Source organism: Lissotriton helveticus, chromosome 5_1 (assembly GCF_964261635.1).
Source record: "Lissotriton helveticus chromosome 5_1, aLisHel1.1, whole genome shotgun sequence".
Taxonomy (NCBI): Eukaryota; Metazoa; Chordata; class Amphibia; order Caudata; family Salamandridae; genus Lissotriton; species Lissotriton helveticus.
In genome coordinates, this window is record NC_136065.1 from 1,574,599,219 (window position 1) to 1,574,611,324 (window position 12,106).

General features: G+C 45.9%; 1 protein-coding gene across 1 annotated transcript in view; it reads right to left on the bottom strand.

Moving 5' to 3' along the window:
• The window catches only part of LOC144752699 (acidic mammalian chitinase-like), a 397,830-nt gene that overhangs the window by 180,128 nt on the left and 205,596 nt on the right, over positions 1-12,106 (bottom strand). Inside the window, exons 6-8 of the mRNA XM_078640565.1 lie at positions 6,503-6,626; positions 6,215-6,400; positions 5,969-6,085 (exon numbers count right to left, since the gene is read on the bottom strand). Of these exons, the coding sequence (XP_078496691.1) occupies positions 5,969-6,085; positions 6,215-6,400; positions 6,503-6,626 (427 nt within the window). The remainder of the gene's footprint in view (positions 1-5,968; positions 6,086-6,214; positions 6,401-6,502; positions 6,627-12,106) is intronic.

Consider the following 12,106-nt stretch of genomic DNA (forward strand, 5'->3'; position numbering starts at 1 on the left):
ATGTAGAGTGATCCAATCAAGTTGCTGTGTTTTCATTCCAGATAACGCTCCAACAGTGTACCAGGCCATCTCCAAACTGCATAAGATTTCCGAATCTATTCATGTGGATAAAGGAGATTGGTCGTTGATGGGATGGTTCTGGGAACTGATATCCGCCTGGGGATGGAAAAGTCTAATGGTCATTGGGATGATCTTAGCCATTCTTTTCCTGTTCTGTCTGTGCGTACAGTGTGCTCCTGCAATATGTGGCCTCTGTGCTACTTCGTGTGTAAGGAAACCTGTATCAAGGGACGAGCTAAGTAATAGGATGATGCTACAGCAGCATCTCAATGACTTTATGCATATAGACCTGGACTCAGATTAGCATGAGTATAGGTTATTGCCTATGTAAGGGCAAAAGGAGGGTCTGTAGTACTTGAAATTCTGGACCCGTGTTATAAACATCGTCGTACCATGACGGTTTTGATATCAGAAGACCGAGAATGGCTAGTACACTATGCACAAGCATTTTCATCATATTCGAGTGACGATTTCACCTTGAAATCGTAGTTTTCGTCCTGAACCCTCGGGTTCCATTTTGTGTACGGCAGCCATTTTTTGAGTTGCCCTCACATAGGCCAATGATTAAGGCCAAACACGACCCTGAAGGACACGTACACCTTCCCTGACTTCTCTACGACCTGGGCAAGCTGACTCCACTGCCCAAGGCCAAACCTGTTCGGTCAGTTCCTCTCCCAGTGGCCGAACGAGATAGTATCAAGGCACAACATGCCATAAACCTTTCATCGCTCACAAACCACACCTAATCTTGCACACACCTGTCCCTGTTTCCTACTTTATGACTTGCTTTACGAGGAGGAGGTGCCCGTTTTTATTGGGGGTCCGTCGATATCTGATGAAAATACTGGGCCTTGCCGGGTAATTGATTGTGGGCTGAACAAACTGAAATGTGGGATTGTCATCATGACTCTGCTTTTCCTTTGTAGTGAAAATATGTGAATGGTCAACTGTAAACTAAAGAATGTTTGCCTAAAGCGTAATATTTTGTATAAAAAGAGAAGGCTGGCTTTGTTTTTTGAGCAGTCTCCTGAGAATATACACCGTGTTGTACTTTTGGACGCCTGTTACTTGGTTGCAGCCAATAAATTCGATCTTTGACTTCACCTAGAAGACTCTGTGTTTCTGTAGTCTGAATCAGGAAGAACCCGAAGTTTTAGGGTGTTGTCCCTGGCACCGCTGGGTTACCGGTTCGGTACCGGTTCTGAAAAACCCAGTACTTCATGCCAGAGTAGCACTTAACAGGATACAACGAAATCCCTACAACAGAGGGCTCACCATTGCAGATATTAAGGCCTACTACTGAGCGTCACATCTGATAAATATAAACTATTGGAACTTCACTCCCCAGGACCACTCGGCCTTTTGGTTGGAAAGGACAAAGCTACAGACAAGAACACATTCACATTACCTGTGTGGGGGAAAACATCCTGACAGTTGCTGCCAGCAACCAAGTGACAGTAGACACATGGGAAAAAGCTACTAAATGTATTGGCTAGGCACAAAAAGTCACCAAAAGAAATAACACTATGGGTGGGGTCATGGGTAGGTTAAATATGGGAAACTGAAGGGGTTGGAATCTCCAAAGTTGGAGATCTGCTGGAAAATGGGGACGCCATGCCCTTCCTCTCCCTACTGCAGCAATTTAGACTGAAGCAGAATCAATTCCTGAAGTACACTCAATTACGACACGCCTGGCTGGCGGAGGGGCTGGAGGGATTCAGATCCCAGAATGTGCACCCTTGGAAGGAAGAATTCTTATTGTTGAAATGGAGAAGGGGGAATTTCCCTTACATACAAGACACTGCACAATACCATGCCAAACACATTATGCAAACTGAGCACAAGGTGAGGGGCAGCTAGCTCAAGTACTATGCATTGGGGTCAACAGATGGGGCAGATGGACCTCAACTGAGATCAGATGCCACCTAAAGCCATGCAAAACAATAGAGATGATGTACTCACAAATATATTTCTAGCAGATCGATGGATACCTTATGCTTGGTAAATCACTGTAATGACAATGTGGTTAACTCCGTTTAAGTCCCCAAAGTTATGGGTGCATGTCGGTACCACATTATGCTGCTTAATCTTGAAAATAAAACATATCTATAATAAAATATTCTATTTAGAGCAAAACATGTGCCAGGTGTGAACAATAACATAGCAGACGCATTGTCTCATTCACAGTGGCAGAGATTCCATGATTTGTTGCATTGAGGATATCTGCGGAAGACTGAGGTACCAACAGAGAAATGGAAAATGGGAGAGCGAAGATACTCAGTTTGATTGAAACCTCACTGGCACAGAGTACTAGGACAGCTTAAAGGAAGACTTGGAAGCAATTTCTCAACAGTGGGGCTTTAAGAAGAGGTCAGAGCACTAATGAGCTAACAGATAGAAGAGAGGAAGTAGTGAAGTTCATCATGATCATATTTATAAAGGTGTGTCATCTACAACATTTGCAGGAAAATGGGCAGGGATCAGTTTTTATGGAAAATTATTCTGGGGTTACGAACCATCAGCAGGTGAAATGGGAAGGTGTCTACTTCAGGGATGGACAAAAAAAAAAAAAAGAGGGTGGGCAAGAAGAGGGAACCAGTAACCACAAGAGGTTATTGGGTTTGGGAACAAGTTTACATTCGTTGTGTTGGTCGGATTTTGAAGCTTTGAAGTACAGTTATTGAAGCTATGTATGTTATGGTTGTTCAGAGCTTCTGGAAAGAGGTGCAGAAGACGGTATGAAGGAGAAGGATGTTGAGAAAAGGCTTGATCATTTGTGCCATTATTTGGAACAATTCACGAAGGATCAAACGGGAAAAGGGCAAGGATTATCTTGCATAGGATACGCAATAGAATATGCCGAAGTGGATGCTTGGTTCAAAGAGATGAGAGAGCTCATACGGGCTTAATATTTTGCCATGCAGATAGGAAAAGACTGCTGGTTGAACATCATCTCTTTTTTTTTTCATCTGTTTTTTTTTGCTTTTATCTCCATAAATGGGAAGAGTGCGCCAGGCGTAGGTCATGTGCTCACTGTGCAACTGGATTCAAGCTAGCCTAGTTGATGAGTGGTGATACCCCAAAACTGGACCCAGGATGCTTGTTTCTTGTCCCGGGAGGACCTGACCTGGCAGTTCAGCCCGGACTGTTACCATGGGGAGCGGGGTCAAGACTCATTTTCAAATGACTTGGTTCAAACTGGGGTGGCGTGGAGAATAAATAAATGATAGATTAAATGCAGATCTGTGACTCGGGGTGAATATTTGATTTGTTCAGCATTCTGTCCATCATCTGTTCTTTTTGCTTTAGTCACCCTATGTGGGAAGGCCATCGCCAAGACGTGGGTCCTGTGCTCACTGTGCCACTGGATTCATGCTACCCTGGCTGATTAAGGGTGATACCCGAAACCGTTCCCAGGGTGCTTGTTTCTGGTTCAGGTAGGACCTGGTCTGGGAGGTCTGGCTGGACTGTTCCCAAGGGGAGCAAGGTCAAGATTGGTTTGCATATGAAAAAAATGATGGATTCCGGTACACATTCCATTCGGATAGGTGCAGCATCAGAAGGAAAGAGATTAGGCTTTTTGTTTAGTTTCGAAGTTATGAATTTGGTCAAGTAGTGCTCTGCATGTTCTAAACGCTGTATTAGGGATATTGAAATGCATTATTGAGCTTTTGATTGTAAAGTTTTCTTTTGGTTTCAGGTTGTGTAGCTGAACCCGGTATTCCATGCTTCTACGTGTGGATTATCAGACAGATGGAAACCCATCCTTCCAGGAAAAATGGGTTTTGGTCTACAGGACCAAAATTTGAATGGTGTAGCAGAAGGGGGACAAAGTAGGGTCAGTTATTGCCATGGCTATCTACGTTAGCGGGTGGGTTACTATGTCCCCATCGTCTTTTTAATCCACCTTGGGGAGACTGTTTTGGTGCAGTTGTCAGGTTTGGGGCTGTTAAAAGAAATAATTATTGAGATTTGTATGTGATTTGTCGAATGTGGTTGGGCACATGTATATTTTGGACGGCTTTGGTGGCAAGTAGGTTTTGGTTGGAAATTGTGAAATGCACTGCAGTTGTGCAGTTGAAAGGGCCAGAAAAAAAGTAAACCGAGAGATGAGCCATTTTTTCAATGGTAGAGTCATTAGGGTGGTAGAATATGCAGATATCAAAAGTGAGCACCCTATGTTTTATAGGCAGGATGGGGTGCATTTGTCCTTTAGGGGAATGAGCTGTACTTGTTGGGACTGAAAGTCAGTCTGTCAAAAAAAATTATGGTATCAAGATGGTGTTATTAAATTCGTTTAGGCTGTTGAGGCAACAACTTACTGTTTGGCAGGTTTAGATGAACTGTTAGAGTGGCAGCCTATTTTGATCAACAGATTTGGTCGTTAGATTCCGGGGAGAAAGGAAAAATGACGTTTTTTCATGGGTGGCAGAGAAGCATAAGAATCATGAAATGGGTCAGAAGAGTTGGGACAGGGATGACCTTGGCAGAGGGAGTACAAGGGAGCGATGGTTGGTGCAAAAGTGAGTGTACCGTGAATAAAATGATAGGAGTATGGTGAGAAAGATTTGGATAGTTTGTTTGGGGTTGGTTCATGTTGTGGGGGGGCTAGTTGAACTTTGTATTAGTGAGACGGGGATGTTGGCATATGTGTTATGTATTTAGATTTCAACTGTTCACCTGTCCTAATAAAGTAGCCTTCTGCTCTTTAACCTGCCGTGGTTATGCTCTGCCTCACGCATTTGGGCTGCTGGGAGTGGCATCTGTATGGAGGTCTACCTCCTGGCTGTCTCTTGCAAGTGGTGCAGTCCAGTCCCATGGTGGTCGCAGACTGGATGGGGAGGAGCTAGAAAGTAGATGGTCTCTTGAGGTAGCAGTTGGGGACACAACATGTCACGCTGTGGTCCTAATAGGCAGGGAATACTTGCTAGAGTTGTTCCTAGAACTCACACCTGCTCAGCGCCAGGATAGCCTCCCGGGTGATAGTAAGTTATGCAAATCTGCATAATGTAACGCAACATAACATAGCATAACATAACAACATATGAGTGTTAAGTATTTGTACATATACTCACAGTAACACAGTGAAAACACCACAAAAGGACACCACACCAGTTTAGAAAAATAACGTATCTTTATCTAGACTAAACAAGACCAAAACAACAAAAATCCAGCTCACAAGTATTAGGAAAAATGACTTTCTACAAGCTTATTTTTGCAATATCCTTTTGAAAGTCATTTTTCTTGTATGTTTGTCATTTTGGTCTTGTTTAGTCTAGATAAAGATACTTTATTTTTCTAAACCGGTGTGGTGTCCAGTCCTTTTGTGGTGTTTTCACTGTGTTACTGTGAGTGTTGGTACAAATACTTTACACATTGCCTTTGGGATAAGCCTGTCTACTTGTGCCAAGCTACCAAGGGGACGAGCAGGGGTTATCTGAAGTGTGTATCCCCCTTACCCTGACTAGAAGCAAGGGTCCCTATTTGGACAAAGGTACCTATCTCTGCCTACTAGAGACCCCCATTTCTAACAGTGTTATAATTATAAAACACTTTTAACCATAAATCATGAAAGCAGGCGCATAAGTCATAAATAAACTCTTCTTGGAATAATAGTATATCAAACATAAATCTCAGACCCAGTTGGCTGATATCTAATTAAGCAAAACGTTTGCAGTGGTAAGTTGCAGAGCTTTGGTTGCACGTAAACAAAAAAGTCTCTTAGCAAAAGGGAAACTCTGGTAGTGACCTGGTGTTTAAATGGTTACATGGAAGCACAGTTTGATTCGTATCCTCGCTCTAGCCGTGAGGAGTTTTGAATGGCAAGTATATGAAACATTTAATAAGATAAGCATTCCTTTCCATCATCTTGAGTTAATGTAGTGATGTACATGATCTCATGGCCTACCTTGCCCTCGTAGCTCACAGCGTTGTCGTAGCCCACCCACTCATAGTCTTTGCAGGCATAAGGCACCTTCTGCTCATCGCTCCATTTCATTGTGGCTCCTTTCAGGAAGGTGCAGATCTGTAAGAACAGAAGTGTAATTTGTTGTATGTGGTCGAGAACAGGAAAGAGTAAATCAAAAGACCAACACTTTCTGAACACCGGTTGATCTTAGAGAAATATATTAATTGAAATCACTCAAAAAAGCACCTCATAGTACGCCAAGAATCCAGCTTCGCGGGTGTAGGTTCCAGAAGATCCAGCACCACTGACTGGGGCACCAATTCTGCAATCATTTGGGGTAATTTGGCGAAAGGTGCGGCCATAGGTTGGGAATCCCATCATCAGCTTCTCGGCAGGGACGCCATTATCTCTCCAGTACTTCATTGCAGACTCCTGTGGACACCAGAAGCATATCATGTCACTAGTGATGAAGCCCCTTCAGACACAACATGAATTTGTAAGGATAGAAGCACTGGATTAGAGTTTTACTCTTACACTGTTAGAGTAAATGAAGTCACCCTTGTCTTCCGGCCCTACACGGTGAGGGCTGTTGTGACCTGTGACATTGTCCCAGCCTCCATGGAAATCATAGGTCATTACGCTGATGAAGTCTAGGACTCTGCAACAAAACAGGGTGAATTAATGTTAGAAAAGCTTAGTTGAATTGTATTATTCAGGCTGTGGTCTGTTACCATTCGGAGGAACTCATCACTTAAATGTGCATTATCAGAAAATATGTGCATGTTCATTTAAATAATATCGCTCTCATACGCCCAACCAACTGCCAGGATAAGAGTAAACGGTACTCTTTCGGTGCCGATGATATGCTACTATTTGGACGCCATCCTGCTGAAAACTTGACACAGATTTTTGACGAAATCACTCATCACTGAGCCTTTTCCAGACTACACATAAATCGGGCTAAGTCTGAATTATTTCCACTCACGGACGTCACAAAACCAGGGCACTGTGGGTTTCCTCTAACATGGTGCGAGGGTGCTGTCTGTTTCCTGGGCATTTATATACATCAAGGCAAGGAACAGGTAGTACGCCTGAATTATGGCCCGGCTGTGGACAGACTGACTGTAAGAAAGTGGCTCCTATCCCTAGCTCAGAGGCATCAGTCTGCACTATGAACTGCTTGGAATAATCTGGTGCTTTTAGAATTGGTGCTGAGCACATTGCCTCTTTTAGGGTGTCAAAAGCCTTTCGGCAACTAACAGTCCAGTTTACTTTCTTGGGCATTTTCTTGGAGGTGAGTTCTGTGAGGGGAGTCACAATGGACCCATATCCCTTCACAAACCTCCTGTAGTATCCAGTCAAGCCAAGGAATGCCCTGACTTGGCTCTGGGCTGTTGGTGCTGCCCATTCCATGATACTCTGGATCTTGGGCTGTAAGTGTCGTACCTGGCCTCCAACAACAAGCAACAAGGTGGGCCAGGTACAACACAGTGCCCTGCACTATCTGGCATTTGGATGCCTTGATAGTTAGACCTGCAGATTGCAAGGCTTGTAAAACCATCCCAAGGTGGATCAGGTGATCCTGCTAGGTGTAGCTAAAGACAGCATTATCATCAAAATAAGCTGCACTAAAGGATTCCAACCCAGTCAAGACTCGATTCACCAACCTCTGGAAGGTGGCAGGGGCATTCTTTAACCTAAAAGGCATTACAGTAAACTGATAGTGCCCGTCAGGTGTGGAGAATGCTGTTCTCTCTTTTGCTCCTGGGGCCATGCCAATCTGCCAGTACCCTGCAGTTAAGTCAAAGGTACTGAGAAATTTGCCTGTCCACAACTTGTCTATCAACTCATCTGCTCTTGGAATGGGGTGAGCATCTGTCTTGGTGACATAGTTGAGCCCTCTATAGTCCACACAGAACCTCATCTCTCTCTTTCCACCCTGTGGATGAGGCTTGGGGACCAGAACCACTGGGCTATCCCAGGGGCTCTCAGAGGGTTCAATAACCCCGAACTCCAGCATCTTGCTGACTTCAGCTTTGATGCTTTCCTTGACTTGGTCTGATTGTCGATAGATCTTGTTTTTGACGGGGTTACTGTCACCAGTGTCCACATCATGAGTACACCAGTTGGTCAGACCAGGGGTCAGGGAAAAGAGACTAGACTACTGTTGCAAGACTTGCTTGCAGTCAGTCTGCTGTTGGGTAGAGAGGGTGTCTGAAAAGACTACTCCATCCACTGACCCATCTTTTGGGCTGTAAGAGAGGAGATCAGGGAGAGGTTCACTCTCTGCTTCCTGTTCCTCATAAGTCACCATCAGCATGGTGATGTCAGCCCTGTCATAGTAGAGTTTAAGGCGGCTCACATGGATAACCCTTTAGGGTGTCCTGCTTGTGCCCAGGTCCACTAAATAAGTGGCCTCGCTCTTTTTCTCCAGGCTAGGGTAAGGGCTACTCAATCTGTCTTGGAGGGCCCTTGGTTCCACTGGCTCCAAAACCCATACGTGCTCCCCAGGTTGAAATTCAACTAGTGCAGCTTTTTGGTCATATCAGTGCTTCTGAAGCTCCTGGCTGGCCTCAAGATTCTTGGATGCCTTTTCCATATACTCAGCCATTCTGGGCCTTAGGTCAAGCACATAGTCCACAATGTCTTGCTTGGGTTCTTGGAGAGGCCTCTGCCAACCCTCCTTCATAAGACATAGTGGTCCCCTTACAGGATGACCAAACAGAAGTTCAAAGGGAGAAACCCCTACTCCCTTCTGTGGCACTTCCCTAAAGTAAAAAGCAGGCATGGTAACAGGACATCCCATCTCCTTTTGAGTTTTTCAGGGAGTCCCATGATCATACCTTTCAATGTCTTAGAAAGTCCAATTGGTCGCACACTGCTTGTCCTATTAGCGTGTTGCCCCAAAGCATTGTTGTCCATGAAGTAAGCATCAGCGGGTGCGTCTCTGCCAGGGTCTTGAGCAAAAAAATCACTGTCGCGTTGGCCATCCCTGGACACGTGTTTCGAGGTTGGGCTGACGAGCCCGGGTTACGCACCTGCGTGCCACGAGTGGTACCGGACCTGAGAATATTTTTTGGCAGCCTATGCAGCACCCCTACATATATGCCTATTCCCTGCTGACGAGAGGTAACAACCTCGAAACACGTGTCCAGGGATGGCCAACGCGACAGTGATTTTTTGCTCAAGACCCTGGCAGAGGCGCACCCGCTGATGCTTACTTCATGGACCACAATGCTTTGGGGAAACACGCTGATAGGTCAAGCAGTGTGCGACCCACTGGACTTTCTTTTATATTCAAGCTCTCTTGAGCTGGTGGGGCTGACGAGCCCGGGTTACGCACCTGCGTGCCACGAGTAGTACCGGACCTGAGAATATTTTTTGGCAGCCTACGCAGCACCCCTACATATATGCCTATTCCCTGCTGACGAGAGGTAACAACCTCGAAACACGTGTCCAGGGATGGCCAACGCGACAGTGATTTTTTGCTCAAGACCCTGGCAGAGGCGCACCCGCTGATGCTTACTTCATGGACCACAATGCTTTGGGGAAACACACTGATAGGTCAAGCAGTGTGCGACCCACTGGACTTTCTTTTATATTCAAGCTCTCTTGAGCTGGTGGGGCTGACGAGCCCGGGTTACGCACCTGCGTGCCACGAGTGGTACCGGACCTGAGAATATTTTTTGGCAGCCTACGCAGCACCCCTACATATATGCTTATTCCCTGCTGACGAGAGGTAACAACCTCGAAACACGTGTCCAGGGATGGCCAACGCGACAGTGATTTTTTGCTCAAGACCCTGGCAGAGGCGCACCCGCTGATGCTTACTTCATGGACCACAATGCTTTGGGGAAACACGCTGATAGGTCAAGCAGTGTGCAACCCACTGGACTTTCTTTTATATTCAAGCTCTCTTGAGCTGGTGGGGCTGACGAGCCCGGGTTACGCACCTGCGTGCTACGAGTGGTACCGGACCTGAGAATATTTTTTGGCAGCCTACGCAGCACCCCTACATATATGCCTATTCCCTGATGACGAGAGGTAACAACCTCGAAACACGTGTCCAGGGATGGCCAACGCGACAGTGATTTTTTGCTCAAGACCCTGGCAGAGGCGCACCCGCTGATGCTTACTTCATGGACCACAATGCTTTGGGGAAACACGCTGATAGGTCAAGCAGTGTGCGACCCACTGGACTTACCTTTCAATGTCTTGTTGAATCTCTCAACAAGGTCATTGGTTTGTGGATGGTATGGGGTAGTAAACTTGTACTGCACACTACACTCCATCCACATGTGCTTCAGGTAAGCAGGCATGAAGTTGGTACCCCTGTCTGAAACCACCTCCTAAGGAAACCATACCCTGGTAAAGACACCTAGGAGAGCCTTGGCTACTGCAGGAGCTTTAGTAGTCCTAAGGGGAATTGCTTCAGGGTACCTAGTAGCATGATCCACTACATCTAGAATTAATTTGTTCCCTGAGGATGTGGGAGGCTCAAGCGGACCCACAATGTTCACACCTACCCTTTCAAAGGGAACCCCCACCACTGGCAGTGGTATCTCGGGGGCCTTTGTCTGGCCACCTGTCTTGCCACTGGCCTGACAGGTAACACAAGAGCTAACAAACTCCTTCACCTTTTGGTGCATCTGGGGCCAGTAGAAGTGGCTCACTAGCCTTTCCCAAGTTTTGGTTTGCCCCAAATGACAAGCTATGGGAAGTGATGAGCCAAAGTTAGGAGGAACTCCCTGTACTTCTGTGGCACTACTACTCTCCAGGTGGTTCCAGGAGCGGGATTTCTTGCCTCAGCATACAGTAATCTCTCTTCCCAATAAGCTCTGTGGGTACCACTGACATCTCACTGTGCTTCTGAAACAGCTTGCTGCCTCAGGCTTTCAAGAGTGGGACAGTCTTGCTGACCCTGGCAAAGCTCTTCCCTAGTGGGTCCCCCTGGGCCCAAGAGTTCTACCTGGTAAGGCTCAAGCTCCATGGGCTCAGTTCCCTCTAGGATTTGCAAGTCCTCTCCCTGAGGAGAGGGGTCCTGAGAATGTGGCTGTGTAGAAGCTGGTCCCCCAGTCTTCTTGCTTTTTCACTTGGTTGGTTGGGCCATACTTTCAGGCTCCAAACCTACTTGTTCACCATTCTTTTTGCTCTGTGCTCTTGTTTGCATACACACCAATTCAGGGATACCCAGCATTGCTGCATGGGTTTCTTGCTTAACCTCGGCCCAGGCTGAGGTTTCTAGGTCATTTCCAAGCAGACAGTCAGCTGGCAACTTTTGAGAGTCCACTACCTATTTCAAGCCAGTAACCCCTCCCCAACCAAGTGTCACCATAGCCATTGGATGAATAGTGGTAACACTGTCAGCATTGGTGACTGGGTGAGTTTTTCCAATTAGGTATTGCTCTGTTGAAACCAGTGTATTTCACACCATTGTGACACTGGCACCTGTATCCTTCAGTGCTTCTATTCTAGTTCCATTAATTTAAGGGTATTGCAAATACTTATTCAGGTTGGGTGGCCACACAGCTACAGTGTCAAACTCCACCTCCCAAAAGGAAACTAGACTTGCTTGAGTGTATTCTCCGACTTGTTCTGGGCACTCCTCTGATCCCATTTGTAAACTTGCTGCCCCAGGAGTAGCTGTACTGGGTGCCTTAGGGGCCTTGTTTTGAGGGCAATTTTTGTCTACAGTTAAATGTCCCAACTTCTTACAGTTGTTAAAATAGGCCTTGGGGGTATCAAAGTTCTTCCCCCTATAGGGCTGAGGCACATAGGGAGTAGTTTGGGACCCACCCACCTATACAGGTTTCTGGGTGCCTTTGGAAGACTCAGACTTTTTATCTTGGGGATTCTCACCACCTTTCCCTTAGGGAAGTTTTGTAACCACCTTCTTTTGGTCACCCCCAGTGGTTGTCCTTGTCACCCTAGTCTTGACCCAATGGTCTGCCTTCTTTTCCAATTCTTGGGGAGAAATTAGACCTAGGTCTACCAAATGCAGATGCAGCTTTTCATTTGTGCAGTTACTTAATATATGTTCCTTCATAAACAGATTGTAAAGGCCAGTGAAATCATGCACATTATGTCCAGCTAACCAACCATCCAGCGTCTTTACTAAGTAGTCTACGAAGTCAATCC